Source organism: Mustela nivalis, assembly GCF_964662115.1.
Source record: "Mustela nivalis genome assembly, chromosome: 1".
NCBI lineage: Eukaryota > Metazoa > Chordata > Mammalia > Carnivora > Mustelidae > Mustela > Mustela nivalis.
Window position 1 is genome coordinate 41,927,232 of NC_139020.1, and position 21,860 is coordinate 41,949,091.

A 21,860-nucleotide genomic window follows, 5' to 3' on the forward strand; every position below is an offset into this window, starting at 1 on the left:
GAATTTTCTAGAAGCATGTGTCCACCAAAAAATACTTGGTTTTCTTCCAAATAGAGGCTTTTGGGGACATTCGTACTGGTTTCAAAAGAGTTTTCTAGTTATACCTTATTTGCAGGTAATTACTATTCAATGCAGAACAAAAATTCTCTGGAATATTTAAAATATAATTTAATGACATAATACCACTTGGATTATTAACTTTTGCATGTTGCATAGATCCTGCTATGATTTCTTTCTCACTTGAACTTTCTTGATTTGGCTTCTTAATTATTCCGTCAACTCTGGGCCTTGCCGTTGTTATACCTTATACCTTATAACAGACAGTAAGTTTTATGACTGCTTACTAGCGTTGTGACCTCTGATTTTTTTTTTAAAACTGTGATTAAGGAACCAAGCTTTCTGAAAATATCATTTTTCCTTCTCTTTCATGAAGAATCATCTCTTCACTTCTTTTTCTTCCTGTACATTACCAAGCTTTTTGTGTTTTATATTCTATTGCTTTTCCTCCCATCTATGCTCAGTTCATTGTAATCTGTTTTCTGTTCCCCTTATTTTTCCAAATTTATGCTTGTTAAGGCTACTAAAGATACATTAAATTGACAAATATTTTTCAGTTTTAAATTTACTTGATCTCTTAATAGTATTTTAAAAATGTATCTTATTATATAGCTGTTACATGGAAACATTTTCATTGTAAAGAACTCAAATAATGAAAATGAAGCAAAAGGCCCCTTGGCCATGGACCCAACCAACTACCAGCTTCCTTTACTGAGCTAACTATTGCACTAGTTTGGTGCACTCTTCCAGATTTTTCCTCTAGTTGTTTTTACAGTTATATGTGCATGGAGAAATACGTTTTAAAAATAACTGCTATCATTGTGTATATATTGTTCTGAAACTTATACTTGATTTTTCTTAGTTTTTTCCTTACAGATCTGCTTTGTTCTCTTCCACTTTTGTGAAATGTTAAATAAGATCAGTTTATTATATTCTATTTAATCCTCTATTTTTTGGATACATTTATTCTCCCCCCACCCCGCTTTTTTTTACTTAAACAAACCATCCTTTATTTTGTCTCATTGGACATGATACTAGCATTTTTCTTGATTAAATATCAAAAAAGTAGAAACAAGGATCAAACATTTTAGATGTATTGAATTGTTCTCTAAAATAGCTATACCAGGGACTCCTGAGTGGCTGTCAGGGACACGTCTACCTTAGGCTTAGGTTCTGGGATCAAGTACAGCATCGGGCTCCTTGCTCAGTGGGGACCCTGCTTCTCCTCCTGCCTGCTGCTCTCCCTGCTTGTGCTCTCCCTCTCTGACAAATAAATAAAATCTTTAAAAATAAAATAGCTATACCAGTTTATACTTTCTATTTCATTTCTATTTCTATTGCATTTGACCCTATTGACTGCATGTTCCCTCTTCTTCTTCTTCTTTTTTTTTTTTAAGATTTATTTATTTTTGGTAGGGACAGAGGGAGAGCGAGAAAGAGGGTCTTAAAGCAGACTCTGCGCTAACCATGGAGCCCTGCACTAAGCATGGAGCCCTGCGCAGCTTGATCTCACGACCTTGAGATCATAGCCTGAGCTGAAATCAAGAATCGGAGACTTAACCAACTGTGTCACTCAGGCATCTCTGCTTGTTCCCTCTTATAGTATTCTCTTCCCTTGATTTTTGTGATGATATGCTTTCCTGGTTTTATTCCTACTTACTTTTTTTTAACCTACCCTTAACCATCGCATTTATTACTCATTGCATAGTTACTCAGTTTCCTTAGGCTGCTAAGGTTGGCTCTCTATTTATCTGATTGCTTCAACTGATATAAGATGCTGTCGCTCAAGTGTGGGTGTCAGCTCATCTCCCTAGCCTCAGACCTATGTATTCAGTTATCTATGACATAATCTCTATTTGGAAGCCCCTTGGAAACATAAAACTGAATTTGTCAAGAGGAGAACTCATAGTTTCTAATGCTTTTTCTGCCCCCCATCAACAAAATAAAAAATCAAATAGAAACACCACTAATCTACCTCTTTTTTCTCTATTCTGTATCTCAGTAATTTCTATACCATCATACATTTGCCAAAGTCAGAAATCCATCTCCAGCCCCCTTTCTGTTGTACTCAAGTCAATCGCTATGATGTTTCAGTTGTACCTGTTACATATTTTTCAGGTCCATCCAATTCTATCCATCCTGAATAGCCTAACCTGAGCCACCAGCATTCTGTCATCTGAATCACTGCAGCTGGCTCCTAAATGCCCTGCAGGTCTCCAGGTGTGAGCTTCACTCCACTCTTCAGTAAAGCAAATCCGATCCAAAATGTGAATCTGATTGTGTCATTCTCTTTTTTAAAATCCCATTACCATTAAGATATCAAGTTCTGGTGGGGAAAAAAAAAAGAATTCAAATTCCTTAGTATAATATTCAAACTGTCTTTGGATATGTCTTCTTACTTCATTTGCCTCATTGTCTTAGGACCTCTCTTACTTTGTATTCCACCAGAGCAGTTCTTCTAACTCACCTTACAGTGTTCTTTCTGAGGCCAGGGCGTTTCTTTTCCTTTTGGTTGAGAGTTATTACTCATCCTCTTCTTTCTCTTAGCTAAATCTGGGTTCTTTAGAAATTAGCTCTGACCTCTTCTTATTGAAACCGTATCTGACTCTCTAGGACTAGGATTGATATTCCCTTCTTGTCCTTACTTTAATTTAAAAATATATTGTCAGTTCCTTTGCTTAACATTTGCTTAGTACTTATCTCTTTCTTCAACAAGCCCAATGGGAACAGGGGTAGTCTTACTGTTTTTACTGCTAATACATAATTTGGTGCCTGCTATGTAGGAGGTCAGCAAATAACTATTTAAAAATACTAAATTACAAGGGCTGAGTATTTAGAATTTAAATGTGTAATTAAATTTATAGCAAAGTTAATCTGCCAAAAATGATATAATCACTATTGTGCGGCATAGTAATTAGGCATAAATATAAAGCATTTCTGTAATTTATTTTGATTAGTATTGCTTTTATGTAACCAAAGCATGGTTTTAGTGTCAGTTTAGTTTTTTTCCTTCCAATTGGATACATTTCTCTTAACTTCATTTAGCATTTCAGTCATCGTTGTGAAGGTCACACATTTATATAAACCTCACATAGGCACCTACTTACGCCCTAACAACTACTGCCCTTCCTTAGTGGCCACTCCTCTCTCCCATCATCTTATTTCCCAAAAAGAATGGCTTTAGCATTATGTCATTTTAGTAGCATATATAAACAAGGTGTAAAACTGTCATCTCAATCACTACAGGTATAGATTTTTATGTAGTTAGATGTCACCCCTCCCATCTCTTATTCTTTTCCTTGAGCAGCTACACTCCATTGCCTATCTCTGATGCCTGGTCTGTGTGAGAGATTTGGGAGCCACCTAAATAAAATAGTTGAAACTTTGGGTCCCTTGACTGTGTAGTTATGATGATAATGAGGAAAGAGTGGGACACCCAAACTATAGGCACAGAGAATGGTTCTTATTCCATGACATCTACAAGTTTGGGGGTTGAAAAGATGAAGGGAAAAATGATAATTCCAGTCACAATTTCTCTTTTACCTCCTGTCCTTGACCAAAAATGAAATATATATTAATAGTAATTTTCTCATCGGGGATAGCTCTATCACTATACCACATACAAAGAAATTTCTGAATTTCTTTGAAATCTTTCTCACCTGGTTATTGCCTTACCTTCCTTTAACAAAAGGTAATCCTTTTATTCCACAATAAGAAACAAAGGGTTTCAAATGCAAACATAGACAGGAAAGTAAATATATTGATGTATGAGTTTTAGTCACAAGTATAAAGGATTGACTGTAGATCCTTATTTGCATTTGCAAAGAGCAATTAGAAAGCAAGAAAGCAAATATTGCCTAGCCTGATATTGTGGACAGAAGATGACACTCAGAAGGGAGAAAATGAGTGGAATGGATAACTGAGAGGCAAATAAAGAAAACTTTTTGGAAGGCAGCTATGCTCACCACTATACCACCAACGCAAGAAAACTTTTTGTACTCTTTTGTTGGAGACTAGTATTTGCATTTGTCAGCTGACCAATATGGTACTCAGAGATACTTTATGCCCTCTGTGGCTGTACATTCATTTGCCTCACCAGAAATTATTCATATTTATATTAATTAGGCGTCTGCATGGTGTTCACAGTTTTAACTTTTGAGAACACAATACTGTACAAGCAAATACGACTCTTAACATATTTTTATGAATGTGATACTTAAAATAGAAATTTTGCTTATTACTATTAAATATTTTATCTATTTATTTGAGAGACAGAGATTGCATGCAGAGCAGGGGGAGGGGCAGAGGGAGAAGGAGAAGCAGACTCCCTGCTGAGCAGGGAGCCCTGTGTGGAGCTAGATCCCTGGAACCTGGCATCATGACCTGAGCCAAAGGCAGATACTTAACCATTTGAGTTACCCAGGCATCCCAACACTTTATTTAATAGAAGTTTCTGGACGTTACTTTTTTTTTTAAGAGTAATGTTAGTAGATATCTAAGTCTTTTAAAATTCTTTTAAAAATTAATGTATGTTTATAATCATGAAAATAGTAACCTAACTTGATTTTTCGTTTTAGCATGGAAAGCATACTGGAAGACACAATGGTGACAGGAGCTAGAGACCCCAAAGCACATGAGTTCATTGCACACTTATTGAGGACTCTTTCATTTATCCATACAGAAATGGAAAAATTAGAATCTTCTATTTAATTTATAAAACATGAAGATAAAGTTGTATACAACTCATACATCTTCCCCTGAACCATTTAAGAAGATAAGAATGTGGGACAACATTATAAAGAGTAATTGAATATAAGCCAGTTTTATTAATGGAGTACCACTTGAAAGTATAACTTTATTATTACTTAGAATAATTTCTGAGACCACTCATTTCTGTTCCATACTATGTATGTACATACTACAAAGTCAGATTCTCTTGCTTCATTTTTATTTAAATGTATTAGGAAAACAGTGGGAAAATATACTGAAAATAATATACACATAGTCTCTTTAGAAAGTGGCATGGTGTTTGTGCAAAAGGCATTTACATGATTTTTAGGAGGGAAAACATGAACCGAAGAGTATGATTTATAACAAAAATATTGGTATGTTATTGCAGTACTGTATCATGTCATCCATTTCCTCAGAGAAAATCAGTCACATTTAAAATACCCCTTCCGGTTTTCTTTTCTCACTAGTTGACAAGTAAAATCCAATTTGTGAACTCATTGAAAAGGAAGCTTAGATTATTCAGTAACATTCTGAAAATTTGTATAAATCGTCCAGATAACTATCCTTAAAAAGTAGTACTCTGACAGCAAGATTTGTGTTTTAAAAGAAACGTAAAAAAAAAAAAATCCCCAACAACTCCTCTGTCATGCTTTCGAGCTGAGATAAGGAATACCTAGTGATTATGGAGCATGAGTCTTCATCATTCATCAACATAGTGACCAAAATATTGATGTGTTCATGTTGGAAAAATCATATTTGGATATACAGTTCTATTAGAATGGAAGATTTCCACCACTCTTTTGGTGGTGGAAATAATTTTGGTGGTATATAATTTCTTCTTAAAGATCAACTAATTCACTTAGCTTTGCATGCTGTCATTATATGCTTAGTCATATGTTTGAAATCCAGAAAACAAAAGCAAACCACTATTAATACTAATACTCTTGCTACTACTACTACTTTACTTTCTTTTTTCTTCTTTTTTTCTTTAAGTTAAATGGCAGGAGTCAGAAGTTCTCTGATTAAAAATATGTAATTTGGGCAAAGTACACACTTCTTCTAATAAGAGTCTGCAGATCAAAACATTCCACATTAAATGAAATTGTAAAAGGTTGAGGGGACATCTGTAGTTTGTAGCTACTGTATTTTCAACATTAAAAATATCTCAAGTATAGATTGACAATATGAAATAAAATCTTGAAAAAGAGATTTTATCAATACTTATGAATGGGGCACCTGGGTGCCTCAGTGGGTTGAGTCTCTGCCTTTGGCTCAGGTCCTGATCTTGGGATCCTAGGATCGAACCCCACATCAGGCTCTCTGCTCAACAGGGAGCCTGCTTTCCCCTCTCTCTCTGCCTTCCTCTCTGCCTATTTGTGATCTCTGTCAAATAAATAAGTAAAATCTTAAAAAAAAACCCCACTTATTAGTTTATCCAACATTTATTAAGTATCTTGTATCAGAACTTTGCTAGGCACTGTAGATACAAAAATATACGTGAAATGCTCCTTGTTCTCAAGGTCCACAGGGCAGTTGTCATAACATGGGGCAACTACGTGGTAACAGAGTCGAGTACAGAGGTAGCAAGAGAAGGGATACTCAGCTTTGGTCAGGTTAAAGATGGGGTGTGGGTTTAACAAGTTCTATTTTACAAAATAAACAACAGGTAAATATTTAAGCTAAAGGTGTTCTCATAATTTTTCATAACCTGGAAGTAATATAGGCTCCTATAGCATTTGAAATATGAAAAGAAATATAAAGAAGAAAATAAGGCATCCATTGAAAGAAATTTATATTGACTTCCTTTGCATATAGTAATCATAACAATAGAAATCATAGTGATATATAACTTGATATCTTTTTCTATTTAATTTGTTTTGAATATGTTAACCAAATAGTATTTGAAAATATACCTTTGAAATGGCTACATCATAATAAATCACTCCATTCATTCCTTCATGTATTCAGGTACCTAGGAGTATTAAAGACTTTCTAATGATAGGATCTCATTCATGCAAGAAATAGGTACAAAAACATCCTAGTGGAGAGTAAAACATCAGCCTTTTCAATGATCCAGGCAACAGCTTGATAACTCTTTGGGGAAGGAGTTAGCAGCTGGCCTGTGATCCATTTCTCTTTTGATTTCTAGGGAGGCATTCCCACGGAAAAAAAGGCAGGTGACCCTGTTAAACATGTTGATAACTGACCTCCTTGGTAAATAGACTAATGAATTTTGCTGAGAGAACTCTTACTTGTAGTATGCTTTGAGCAGAATATCCCTAGTTAGGATTGCCGTGGTAAACACAACCTAGAATCTAGATTTATGAGGCACAGCTTCCTGGAGAATGTCATACAAGCTATTCAGCTCCCTAAGATATATTGGAGATGTGACATATCCTAAATGCTCCCCATTGTGTGAGGTGACCTGCGAACTTTGCTTAGAGAACTCATCTGTTATCTGAGCTAGAAAACATTCTGAACTATAAGCAGGCCTGAGGTAGCCACATCAGATGTCCCTGCCTCCTGTATGCCATTTGATTGCTTGTATACTTGAAATTATTAGTAAAGCTTGATAGTGGCTACGATATCTGGCTTGTGAGACTGATTTGACAATCCAGTCCTTTGTGTTAACTTGTCCCTGAACCCCATCCAGGGACCTCTGAGGAAACCTCTTACTCCAGTCCCACATCTAAATCTTGAAATTCAATCTGCTAATTCACATAGCTCTTAGGCAGAAAGTAAGAGTCTTCTCCCTTTATATCCTGTGCATGGAAACATGATGAAAAAGGTGAAACGGTATGACCGGTTGTACCAGAGTTAGGCAGTTCCAGGAGAATAAGAGTTTGTGATGTTCCATGAATACTAATTTTTCCATTTTGGCTCTACTCATTAGTAAAAATAATAACAACGTATGCTGTTTATTGACTGTATTAGCTACTTCTGTCCTTGCGTACAGCAAAGAGGTGGAAGGAATCTTGAATTGTTTACTCCAGCAACATGCCTATCCCTGCCTTGTGGGTGGAGGAAGGTGAATCTCCTTTTTCATAGAAACAGAATGCAAGGATGGTGACAGTTCTCCCCTGTATATTCTGCTTATTGTAGTCTAAGTGTTTATTGAGTGCCTTTTGTCTTCTGGGGACCAGTGGTAAAACAGGGCAGATTCAAATCTTCTTTGAGTTGGCTGCCATTATTTTCTAAGTAATTAACCATCCATCATTACTGATTTAGGAGTTTCATGACTTCCCTTAGCATCCCTGCAACTGGCATGCTACCTTTTTAGCTTGCAAGCAGGATAAATATAAGTCCCTTCAAAGTTTTTGACTTTGTGGTACAAATACCTTCTCCATATTGTGGTTTGGTGGCTTACCCTTTACTCTTCTCAGTGTTTTGGGTTTGTTTTGTTTTTACAAAGAGAGGCTGTTGCTTTTTATCTTTATCTTCCTTTAGGATGAATGCTCTTTTGTGTGTCCTGTTTAAAAAATCTTTCCATACCTTAGATAATCTCTCATGTTATTTTCTGGAAGCTTTATTTATTTATTTATTTATTTAAAGATTTTATTTATTTATTTGAGAGAGAATGAGTGAGAGAGAGCATGAGAGAGGAGAGGGTCAGAGGGAGAAGCAGACTTCCCAAGGAGCTGGGAGCCTGATGCGGGACTTGATCTGGAAGTCCGGGATCATGACCTGAGCTGAAGGCAGCCGCTCACCAACTGAGCCACCCAGGTGCCCCTGGAAGCTTTATTTTTTAACTTTAATGTTTAGATCTATAATACACCTCAACTAATTTTTGTTTAGTAGCGTGAGGTAGGGATCTATTTTCTTTTCTTCCTTTTCCTTTTCCTTACTTTCTTTAACCTTGCGCATGGATACCTCATTGTCCCAACAGCTTTTAGTTTATTTTTTAAAAGATTTTATTATTTTTAGAGAGAGAGAGAGAGAAAGCACATGGGGGCAGAAGGAGAGAAAGAGAGAGAATCTCCAGTTGACTCTGCACTGAGCATGAAGCCCTGCAAAGGAAAGGGTTCAGTCTCACAATCCTGAGATCATGACCTAGCCAAAGTCAAGAGTCATAGATTTAACCAACTGAAGCACCTAGCGCCCCCAACAGCATTTATTGAAGTCTGTCGATTTACCAGTACTCTGTAGTGCTACTTCTATCGTAAATCAGATGTCCACATTAACATCAGTCTGATTTCTGTTGATTCAGTTGCTTTGTTTATAGATACTCCAGCTAGTACTACACGAGCTTAATTACCATAGCATTAATATCATAATGCAAATATTCCTTTTGTTTGTTTCATTTGGTTTTGTTAAGAGTATCTTGGCTATTTTCGATTCCTTTGCATCTTTACATTTTAGAATCAGCTTCTCAAGTTTCATATAAAATTGTAGGGATTTTGACTGGAATTACATTAAATCTATCAATTTAGAGAGCTTTGACATTTTCCTATTTCACAATATTGATAAATTTTTTAAAGTTTAAAAATTTATAAATTCTTTTGGATTTTTAACAAAACCCCTCATAATTCTGTAATCTGTAGAAATATGTAGGTAATTTTTTCTGGATTCTGTATGGTATTTTGCTTAGGACTTTTTCATGTGTGTTCATAAATGAAACTGGCCTGTAATTTTTCATTTTTGAAATAGCCTTATTAGAGTTTGGAATTAAGGTTATACTGACTTCATAAAATGAATTGAGGAGTGGGTTCTCTATTTTATATTCTCTGGAACAGTGTATGGAAAATTGCAGTTATCTTTTTCCCTTGAATATTTGGTAGAAACTGCAGTTGAAGCCATAATGGGCCTGGAGCTCTGTGGGAAAAATTTTTGATTGCTAATTTACTTGTTTAATGGTTACAGGAGTTTTGTTGTTGTTGTTTAAGATTTTATTTATTTGTTTGACAGAGAGTGAGCACAGGCGGGGGTGGGGGGCAACAGGCAAAGGGAGGGGGAGAAGCAGGTTCCCCACTGATAAGGGAGCCTGATGTGGGGTTCAATCCCAGGACCCTGGGATCACAACTGAAGCAGAAGGCAGATGCTTAACCAACTGAGCACGTAGGCACCCACAGTCACTGGACTCTTTTTTTTTTTTTTTTTAATTTAAAGATTTTTATTTATTTATTTAACAGACAGAGATCACAAGTAGGCAGAGAAGCAGGCAGAGAGAGAGGAGGAAGCAGGCTCCCAGCTGAGCAGAGAGCCCGACGCGGGCCTCGATCCCAGGACCCTGGGATCGTGACCTGAGCCGAAGGCAGAGGCTTTAACCCACTGAGCCACCCAGGTGCCCAGTCACAGGACCCTTAACAGTTCTCTTTTTTTTTTTTGAATCAGTTTAAGTGTTTTTTTTTTTTTTAAAAAGGAAAAGGGCACAGAACCTCCATGCACTCTGTGGGCATGTCACTCTACACACTTATTAACATGAAGTTGTATATAATATCATCTTATTATCTTTTTAGTGTCTGTAGGATTTATAATAATGTCTCCTGTGTTATTTTTGTTAATCAGTTTCGCCTGAGGTTTGTCAAATTTTTAAGTCTTTTTAGGATCCAGTATTTAACTTTGTTCATATTTTTTTTTTAGTTCGTTTCCTGTTTCCAAACATGGGAATGTGTGTGTGTGTGTGTATATATATATATATATATATATATATATACACACATACATATATATATATAAAAAATTATCTTACTCCTTTTTAATTTGTATTTTGATCAGAGAACATATGCTATATCAGCCTGTTGTTTACCTCTAAATAATTATTGATAACTGTGGCTTTTAAACTTTGCTCTGTAAAGACATAAGGATTTTGTAGCATTGTTGTAGGAGCCATCTTAAGGGAAGGGAGAGGAATGACCAGGAGAACCTTACAGTTCATCCCAGCAGATCCAGCTAGAGGGATGATATCTTCATATGGTTAAAGTTGTAGGATGTCACTTGAAGAAAATTTGTCATTAAAAAAAGAATAAAAAGAAGTTTGAAAATCTTAAAAAAATCATTTAAATCAGCAGTAAGCAATCTCTCTTCATTTATAAGCACATTTGCTAAGGGTCAAAATTAAGTCAATTCTGGTGGTTTTCTTGAAAGCTTTTTTCTTCTTCAAAGTTCTTTTTCTTTATATGAGTGAAGAGACAATATTTGGTAGTAGATTAAAGACCCTGTGTAAAAAGCAGGCCTAATGTACTTTGTTGTCACTCTTACTAACTTAAGCAACACAAATCTGCTTTCCTTATATTCTCTTGCGGAGAGCTAAGGGGAAAGTATACTAAACATAAGATTTCCAGGTAGAAATGGGTAATAAATATGTTAAAACTTGCCATTTATAATCTATTTCAGGAATAGCTAGCATCATTTATTACTCTGCTACCATATATAAAAAAGTGCTATATAAAAAATATTCCTTCTTCAAGGTAAAAACTTACTGCCAGTGGAGAGAAGATAATTATCAGCATTGTTTTTGTTTGTTAAGCTGACAAAGGAATAGCTGCTGGGTATGGCATCTCTGAAAATAGAAAACTTGGTCATGTTTTTTTATCTTGAATTTATGGAACTTCTTTGATAATAAACAGTTTGATATCTAGATATTTGATTACTTACTGTGAGCATAGTGAAGGGGTCCCTCAAGGCTTGGAAAATAATACTTCACAAACTGATGATAGCACTGTGTAACTATCAGCCTGGAAATATCTGTGTTTTAGATTCTTATGGTACCTGAAATTTAATTTTGAATCTGCATTTATTTGATAGATTGTACATGAGCTTCAACTTTTCACCTTAATGTTTTCTTTGGTCATAGTGCATAATAGTGGTATTTGCTTCCTTGCCCAGACTGCTGTTTACCAGTAGAAACAGTAAATGGATACAAACAGAGTGAAGTGATAAAAAACAAACAAACAAACAGGTCACGGAAAAATGAAAGAAACAGGAACTGTTAAAAAGGAACAAAAATAGAAAAATTGGAAATGAATACTAGAACTCAACAATGTAACATGGAAAAAAATGTGGAATAGTAAGGAAAAATAAATGAAACAGAAACACCTGAAGCATTTAGGAAAAAAAGACAAAATGTAGAGGAATTAAACATTTAGGATTATGGGGGAGACAAAAAGGAACAACTTAAACATATAAGCTTTGTGAGCTCGTGACAATTGGCTAAAGTTGTGGTTTTATCATTTGTTAATTTATCTTGTAGTAATTAAAATATTTCTATTGGTATATCAAATTAGGCTATTTTTTTTTTAAAGAGTGAATATATTTCCTTCCTTTTAAATCAGATTGCCTGCATTTCACACTAACTTTATCTTTTAGATTTCCCTTATGTTACCAGAAAGACAGTGTCAGGGATAACCTTCATTTTTAAATATGTCTTAATGACCTTTTTGGTGCCTAAAAGGGTTGTGGTACCAATTCCAGTGAACTACCAAGTGTTACTCTGTGATACCACTGGGTGTGTAGCTACAGCTTAACTCTTCTCACACTCTCTACAGTGGTGTCACTTCTTACAGGTTGAGTTTAGGCCCACAAGACTGCCCTCACCACACTTCAGAAGCCAATTACAAGTCCATGTTTGTCACCTTGCTTCTAATCAATGAAATGTAAGAGGTTCCCATGATGCACTTGTTGGTTTTGATTTGCTAGAGCAGCTCACAGAACTCAGAGAAACATATACTTGCATTTACCAATTCTATTAAAGAATATGTTAAAGATGAATATCCAGATGGAAAAGATGCAAGGTATAGGGGAAAAGGGCACAGAACCTCCATGCACTCTGTGGGCATGTCACTCTCTCCCATCTTCTCTATGTGTTCACCAATCCAGAAACTCTCTGACCTATCCTTCTGGATTTTTATGGAGGCTTTATTATATAGACATGCTTGATTAAATTGTTGGCTATTGGCAGTTGTTAAATCTTCAGCCCCTCTTACCTCCCTAGAGGTTTAGAGGGTGAGACTGAAAGTTCTAACCTTCTGGTCACATGTTGGTTCCTCTGGAAATCAGTGCCCACCCTTAGTAGTTGTTCAAAAGTCCACCTCATTCGTGTAACAAAAGATGCCTTTGTTACTCTCATCTCTTAGGAAATCTCAAAGTTTTTGGAGCCCTGTGAGACCACAATTGCTGTGTAGTAACTTTCATTAACAGATTATTTTTCCTTCTTTAGGAGTTTATCTACAACCCTTCTACAAGGGAAAAAAACCTTTCTCATATTTATAAATTGTTGGCAAAAAGTTTATTATTTTTTTTTCCAAATAAAGCCTCTGGCCTCTAACATTTCCATCTGTTCTAACATATGAGAGTTGTAGGTTGCTTGAGCTGTTCGTTATCCAGAATTTTTTAAAAAAAATTATTTATTTATTTTAGAGAGAGAAAGGATGAATTGGGGGAGGAGGAAAGGGAGAGAGAGAATCTCAGGTGGACTCCCCACTGGGCGGGGAGTCCAATGTAAGGCTCCATCCCATGACCCTGAGATCATGACCTGAGTTGAAACCAAGAGTCGGACACAACTGACTGAGCCATCCCACCAGAATTTTTGAGTGTTAGTTGCAATGAGCTTTTTTACACTGAAAAGTTCTTTGCTTGACCTACCTTTTAATTAAGGTAGCATTCATTCATTCACTATTTTTAATATATTTTGAGAACATACTTTCTAGTTGTGCTATATATAAACAAAATGAATGTAATATAAACCATGTTTTCAAGCAGCTGAAAATTTATTGCTTGGGAAAAACAGGAAGGAATTCCATGGGAAGTCAGTGAAAGTTTTAGAGATTATATAAACTTTGAAGTAGGTCTAGAAGGATAAATGGAAGTTTGATCAAAAGAAAACGAGAAAATAATTATGTAAGCATTGGAACTTGCTAAGAAAGAATTTTAACTCCTTGACTTGAGAGTTAATTACACATATTGTCTCATTCTGTAAGGAGCAGAGAGAGGTATTACTGACTGACAGCATTTGATCAGAGAAGAATCTCTGTAAGTGATGTAGGGATCTTATAGGAATTAGATCTCACTGAATCATGGGAGCAGTTAAACAGTCTATAAAAGTTGTATGTAATTGTGCCCCTACTTCTGGTGTGGGACCTGAAGTTAGCCAGGACTAGTAACTAGCATACAAGGTGGGGGAGAACAAAGACACACCACAACCCAGAAGGACAGAAGAACCACATCTTTCTATCACCAGAAACTGTAAAGGTCTCCTGTCACCCCAAGCTTCTGATCTTAATGATGTGGATGGTCTGCAGAATAGCTGGCACGTTTGGAGATGGAGCTGCATAGGAACGTGGTCTAGAATTCAGAGAAGCTGAGGGAAGATCCCATGATTGCTGGAGGAGCTATCCCACCCCACCTACAAGTTGAGCCACTGGATCTACAACGACATGGGTGTACACGAGGCGATATGTGCATTTCAGGGAATTTTGACAGTTACAGAGGCATGTGTAACCCATAACCCTATCAAAATATAGAACATTTCTATCACGCCAGGAAGATTTCTGATGCTTCCTTAGAATCCATTTGCTTCCCTCATCAAAGGCAACCACTGTTCTGACTTCTCTCACTATAGATTAGCTTTGCCTGTTCTCAAACTATGAAAATGTAATCAAACAACATGCATTCTTTCTTTATATGGAACTTTTTCTCTCAGCATAACATTTTTGAAATGTATTCATGAGGTGTGAAAGAAATCATTATTTTGGGACTAAATCTTGCTCTCTGGATAAGAACATTTACTCAGAAGTGCTTGAAGAAGCCTTGAGGCCACTGTCTTATCTCTGTTAGAGCAGCCTCCTCAGGGAAACCTTTTTATCACTGCTTTATTTTGGGCCACAGAATCTTGACTTTTTCAACCCTAACAAGGCTCAAATTACTGAATTTTTGGTTGATTTAGATTATAATCCACAGGTTGAGGGCCTTCTTTAGCAGACTTGTATTCCTTCCATCTTGTCTTCCAAATCCAAAGATCTTTTCTGAGCCTTCTCACATTAACACGCACTAACATTGTGAGATTTTCTTCTGGTCACCTTTGAGTTATATAAGCTTTGGGTAGCATGTGGTCTGTCTTCCAAGATATCATAAAACAATGATTTTATTAAATTATGTCCCATGCCATACTAAGGGTTACTGGCTATATTAATCTGGGTTCTCCAGAAAAACATAGGATGTGTGCATATATACAGAAAGAGGGATTTTTTTTTAAATTTTTATTTTTTTTTATTTTTTAAAGAAATTGGCTCACACGATTATGGAGGCTGGCAAATTCAAATTCTGTAGGATGAGTGAGCACACTGGAGATCCAGAGAAGATTTGATGCCGTGGTTCAAGTCTGAATAATACCAGCTGATAGAATTCTGTTCAAGGGAGGTCAGTCTTCTATTCAGGCCTTCAGCTGTGACTGACTGGATGAGACCCAAACACATTATGGAGTGCATTCTGCTTTACTCAAAGTTCACTGATTTAAATTTAATTTTATCCAAAAATACCACCAAAGAAACATCCAGAATACTGCTTAACCAAATATCTAGGCACAACCGCCGAGTCAAGTTGACACATAAAATTAACACTTGGGCTTTGTAGCCAGTAGTGATTTGTTTGAATATTCTCTCCATTGCCGGCTTACTAAGCCAGTTCCACATTTTAGATTCTGCTAAAGCAAGTCCACATTTGGTGCCAATTCAGTTTAAGTGAAGATAATTTTTGTTCTAATATAACAAAAAGAAATAGACTCAAAATAGTGACTTAAATAAGTAAAAGCCTGACTAGGTTTCTCAGGGTTCTGGCAACCATTTGATTGCCAGACTCCACAATCATCAGGGACCCAGGCCCCAACTTTCTTCCACCTCATGGTCCAGGGTGACTATTTCAGCTCTTGTGTTTATTCTGCATTGCAACTAGTAGGAAGGGACAAAAGAACATACCTTATATTACTTGCACTCACATCTCATGGTTTGACTTAGTTATATGACTACCTTTGGTGAAAGGCAGTTTAGGAAATTAGTCTTAGCTATATACCATTAAAAATCACATTACTATAGAAGGAATTGAGAACTGGTATTGAGGAAAAATTAGAAGTGTTTGTCAAAAATTGGAAATCCCTTGATCGGATAACACTGGAAGATGCAAAGGAGATTTACAAGAAAATCCTTTAGCAAGAAAACCAATTTGAAAAATTTTACAATAGTCAAGATTAGGTAACAAAGGCATTAAGGAAGTAAATGATAGGGAAATAGGGACATGTGGTTAGATTTGCAAGATAATTTCAATGGGGAATTAGTAGAACTTGGTGATGTATTTGCTCTGGAGTGGGAAGGAGAAGAAAGTGTCAAGGATAACACCTTGAATAACAGCATGAGCTGTAGAGCTCTACTGTCTGAATTTGATTCTTGGTTTGTATATTTCCTGAGTGGCCTTGTAGTAGTTGCTTAACTCTCTTGCCTTGGTTTTCTCATCTGCAAAGTGGGAATAATAACTAATGTTTGAAAACTTAATTGAAAGCTTGAATGAGATAACATGTAAAACACCCAACTTTAGGAAGAAAAAATAAACCAAGGAGGGGACCTAGCTGGCTCATTTGGTGTAGCATACAACTCTTGAGCTCAGAGTTGTAGATTTGAGTTCCATGTTGGGTGGAGAGATTACTTAAAAATAAATTTTTTTAAAAGATTTATTTATTTATTTATTTGACAGAAATCACAAGTAGTCAGAGAGGCAGGCAGAGAGAGGAGGAAGCAGGCTCCCTGCTGAGCAGAGAGCCTGATGCGGGGCTTGATCCCAGGACCCTGGAATCATGACCTGAGCCGAAGGCAGAGGCTTTAACCCACTGAGCCACCCAGGTGCCCCTAAAAATAAAATCTTAAAGGAAAAAAAAAATACCCTAAGGATAAAATTCTTGGGAAGACTGATAGACTGATATTTAATGGATAGGAAGAAGAGGAAAGGTGGTTAAGGAGGCTAAAGGGGAACTTCAGAGAAGGAGGTGTGAACAAAGGAAGAGTAGTGTCCAGAAACAGTGGGAGAATGTTTCTTGAGGTTGAGGATGAAAGAATCAAATAGTATAGTTAGATGAGGGCTGAAGATGAAACTTTTGGGCTGGTTTTATACTCATTTTACTCAAACAATACTCAGAATTCGGTTAAATGAATTGCCAGATGATTTGGAGTTTGGAATAATTACCAAATTACTCCAAATTATTTGTAATTTTAATGGAGGTTCTCAGAGGTTCTAACAGTCAAGTGTAGTTTGTTTAAATTCTTTAAAACTATGATTTAGATGTCAGTCTGTGGTGAAGAGGTTCAAATTATGTCTCAGCATGGGGTATTTGCTTTCATTTACCTCATCATAAATGCTCTATCATTGGAACAGGTGAAGATTGTGTATTCCATAAAGGGAGCAGGTAGCCAAGATTCTCAGGTCATAGTGTCAGATCTAGTAATTCTTCAGTTTCTTTATGTTAAAAGAGCCTGTAAGTATATAGTTACTCCATATTTTCCGTGTTTGGGACAGTTGGGATGATAAAATGTATGCATGTGGCATCCTCTTTATTCTTGGCCTAAATTCCATACCTATTTTAGCAGTGATAACATTGCTTCAGGATTATAGCAGTGGTAAAGCTTGCAGTCCTTTTCCTGGTATTCAATTAGGGTGGCAATCTTTGTGCTGCATTAATTAGCTTTGTAACTTTGAGTAAGTCACTGAGTCTTTGTGACCACCCTCCATTTGATAAATTGGGTCAGACTATTTACCCTCTTCACCTCATAAGGTTTTATTAAGACTCCATGTGTGAGGTGCTCTTTAAATTAAGTACCAAATAAACATAAGATAATATGACTAATTAGACTGATAGCTTGTCCTTCACCTGGCTAATATAGGAATCGCATCTCATTTGATTCCTGGACCAAATCCATATTCCTGTTGAAACAGGAGTCTTCTATTTTATTTGAAAGAAAAAGTAAAAATTTCTTCCTGGGAGAACATGTGCTGTGTGTGCAGTGTTCTCCGGAGGCATTTAACCTTTTCATTTTGGGATTTAGTTTGTCATTTGAGTAGTTAAGATACAAAGACTGCCAGTACTTTTCATACGTCTTTCACATTAATTATAGAAATGTTTTTCTTTTCTATGTAACTTGAAAGTAACCTTATGAAGTAGCCTTATATATAAAACCTTTGAAATACTAATTGAATATTAAATGGTTACAAGGGACCAATTGCAGGATTGATGCTTTTCTGCCCACTTTAAATTTTTTCATGTTACTATAGTCTCACTTGGCTTTTAAAAAAATGTTTAATACTAGAGTTTCTAAGATGAAGGGAACAAGATTGAGAATACTGTGGCAATGAAGGAATTTTTAAGTCTGTTTCACTTGATTGCTTCTCCATATTTACATCTGAAGAAAAGGAAGCTATTGCCTTAATGCTTTAATGTTCTTAGAGGGGACTTTAGGAAAGATGAAGAATAAATATATTAATCACTAACAAGTGATAGTTAGCTGTAATCTTAATTTTTCAAAAGTGTAGACATCTATGATTGCTTTACTTCTGCACCAGAAATTGTCGTAGGAGGGGCAGTGACTGTAACTTCAAACATGTTACAAGGAAGACATAAAAAGATGTTGTTTAGGGATGCCTAGGTGGCTCAGTGGGTTAAAGCCTCTGCCTTCAGCTCAGGTCATGATCCAAGGGTCCTGGGATGGAGCCCCTCATCGGGCTCTCTGCTCGGCAGGGAGCCTGCTTCCCCCTCTCTCTCTGCCTGCCTTTCTGGCTACTTGTGATCTCTGTCTGACCTGTGATCTCTGTCTGTGAAATAAATAAAATCTTTAAAAAAGTTAAAAAAAAAAAAAGATGTTATTTATCTCCTGATATGTAAGTAAATCATGAGGAATTAAAGGGGGAAAGAATCACTTTCTGTTTTGGTCAAAAGATGGCACTATTGCTGTGCTGATTGTTTTCTTTTGCAGTTTTGTTCAATCTTTTTAAATATAGAAAACAGTTAAAATTAGTGATCTAATTAACACTGACCCTCCCAACAGAATGCCACATTACTAATCAAGGATCAGAAGAATATACCAGAAAAATGGAATTTATATTTTTAGAATGTGTTAGGTTGTTTTAGAAGCTATTTAAATAACATTTTCTGAGATTCAGAGATTTACCTTAGGAACAACAGGGCACCCTGCATCATGTTATCAATTTTGGTTAAGTTTGAAATACCTTTAGTTTGGAATCTTGATAGCTACCAGGGTTTCAAGATGTTTTAGTTTTAGTTTTAGTTTTAGGTTTTTTTTTTTTTTCCTTTTTCTAGTTTTTTAAAGTCCTTGAACTTGTTTTCATTAAGGTGGTAATACTTTTATCCTTCAAGGTATTAAGGCCAGGTAATCATTTTTTTCCCCCTCAACGATTATACTTTACTTATTGAAAGCTGGTAAACTATGTGGACCAGGTTGGAAATGGAAAGGTGGTCTCCCTTCTTGTGCTGGGAGTGCCAGCAACTTCTTATTTCTAAGCTGGTACCTTAAATGGCTCTTGGGACTTAATTCTTTGTTTTTCTTTGAGCAGATCTTTTAAGGGTGGAGCAATTCAGGGAAAAGCACTGAACAAAATGACACACTCCTTTAAAAAGAGGCTTTATTATTGATTATACAAAGTGTTCTTTAACAAATACAAAATAAATAAAATTAAAAATACAAACATACGAGTCTCAAAACACTTTTTGGGGGGAAGGTGGAATCCTCAGTCCATTGAAAGAACACAAAATAATCCAGTATTTTTTGCTCACTCTGTACTAGAATAGGAGTACCCTGACGGACTCCTGCAGACTGCGGATTTACCTATCTGGTGCTTTTTAAAGTTAAGATTTAAATGGTTTACTTTTAAAAGTAATTAAGCTTTCATCAGTTAATTATGTGACTAGTTTATCATGTAGATACAAGACAAGATCAAGTTTATGTTGTTTGCACTGTAACTCATTTGAAGCTAAAATACCAGTCCATAATCTTATTCAGCATGTTTGAGGCCAGATATGTTTCAGTTTTTTTTTTTTTTTCTTTTTTCTTAAAGGTACTGTAGTAGATATTTGGTATACTTCCCCCAGTAGGGTCTGAGGCAGCAACCTGTCATCCAATATTAATATGTTTTCAACCTCTGAATAGTTATATCACATGGGCTAAGTCTTGACCATAAATAACCTCACATCAATTTAGGTCAGATTTTGAGGCCGGTGAGTCTGCCACAGACTTAAGAAAAAAAAACTAGGTTGCAGAGTTTTTGGATTTTACAAAGACATGTAAGAGATAATAGAACTGAAGTCTTATTGCAGTCGACTCTGTGAACTGTCCGAAATCCACTAAGGTTTTCTGTTTGTAAATGGGAAATTTTAATTTATTCTATTTAATGGTTTCTTTTTTAAGAGTATGTTTAATTGGGGTACCTGGGTGATTCAGTCATTAAGCGACTGACTTCAGCTCAGGTCATTATCCCAGCGTCTTGGGATCCAGCCCCTCATCAGGCTTCCTGCTCAGCTGGGAGCCTGCTTCTCCCTCTCCAGCTCCCCCGAGCTTGTGTTCCCTCTCTTACCATCTCTCGTAAGTAAATAAAATCTTTTAAAAAAATAGAATATGTTTATTTTGTGCTTAACTAGGTGGTTCAAGCACAAACTGCATTTCAGCCTATTCTATAATAACACTGAAAGACAACCAAAGATTTGGAGAAATTTGTATGGCCAGTTTCTACCATAAAGCAACAGGCTATCCAGTATAAGTTCTGTGGCAAAGAAAGTCATCATTCTTTTTCTGTTAGGAATCCTTGAGGTAAAAGCATTTCCCACTTTATTTTATGCTGTACTGCTAATCAATACCAGCTTTATTTCCTACAGCATGTTGTGAGATAGAATCTTATTTCAAATTTAAAGTAGGGTTAATCCTACGACTTGGGTAAGGGGTTTCTGAGGGGAATATATGTTTCAGTTAATGATAGAAGGATGGTATTAAGTGACAAATCTGCCTCCTTTATAGAAGTATTTCCCCTGGTTCTGCGTTATAGTGAATTCAATAATATATAAAATATATATAATATATATAAAATACAAGATAATGTCTAATAGTTTCTACTTCAGTTTAAAGTATTACCACCTAATCTGATCAAATGAATACTTTTGCTCTATCTATTGTAGTTAGTCATGACATCTTTTTCTGCCTTCTGCTGGCAAGTATGATTAGAATGCTTTGCTGACTGACCATCTCTCTAGCATCTGTTACAATTCAGTGACAAATAATGCCAGTCTTAATACAACTTGGTTTGTAGTAATTTCATGTAGTATAGGTAGGTTATAGCATACGTGAAAATAATCCTATAACTCAGGTTCTTGTTAAACTATGAAATTTATAGTTATTGAGAAACCAAGGGACCACAAGTCATTTGGAGAAAGTTAGCAGAGGATACCATTATGCCAAATGGATGTTGCTTAGTTATGTAGTTTTCTTTCCTATTAAAAAAAAAAAAAAGAAGAAGAAATTTGCATAATAGAGAAATTTACATAAATATAGAGAGAACCCTTTTTGCCTTCTACCAGACCTCAGATCCATTGCATCTTATTTTTCTTTTCTAATCCCGACTTATATTTTTATATGGTCAATACCACAACTTTTCCACCTTCCTTTGTATTATTCAAGTCTCTCTGGCTTCTAAATTTTTTTTCCCTTTCCAGAATTTTAAATTTCTTACTGGGCTTGTTAAGACCTATTAAGTGGTACCTTTATTCTGATTATAATCACTTCTGTCCTGAAGCGTCACACCCTTCTCACATCCTCCTACCTAACTGTTCTTAAAAAATATATATATATATATTCATATTATATTACATATTACATATATATACAGTCTTTTTGTGATTCAGATGAAATAATAATTACTTCATTCTTATGGGCTGTTTCAAAGTATGCATGAATTATAGAAGCAGATGATTTAGACACTACTAGTAGTGTCTAGTAGTTTACCTACTACTAGTAGGTAAAGTAGTGCATATTTATGTACTTATATTTTAGAAATGTATTAATTTTCACTTAATATTATAAAACACATACTAAATTATA

At 35.8% G+C, this 21,860-nt stretch overlaps 1 protein-coding gene across 2 annotated transcripts in view; it reads left to right on the plus strand.

Annotated features, from left to right (window-relative positions):
* NSUN3 (NOP2/Sun RNA methyltransferase 3) overlaps nt 1-21,860 on the plus strand; it is a 53,932-nt gene that overhangs the window by 24,288 nt on the left and 7,784 nt on the right. Inside the window, exon 6 of one of the 2 annotated variants that reach the window (XM_082742422.1) lies at nt 4,635-5,079. The exons of the other annotated variant lie outside the window; for it this stretch is intronic. Coding sequence (XP_082598548.1) covers nt 4,635-4,767 — 133 coding nt within the window. The 3' untranslated portion in view covers nt 4,768-5,079. Of the gene's footprint in view, nt 1-4,634; nt 5,080-21,860 lie in introns of those variants that run through there. 2 annotated transcript variants of the gene reach the window in all.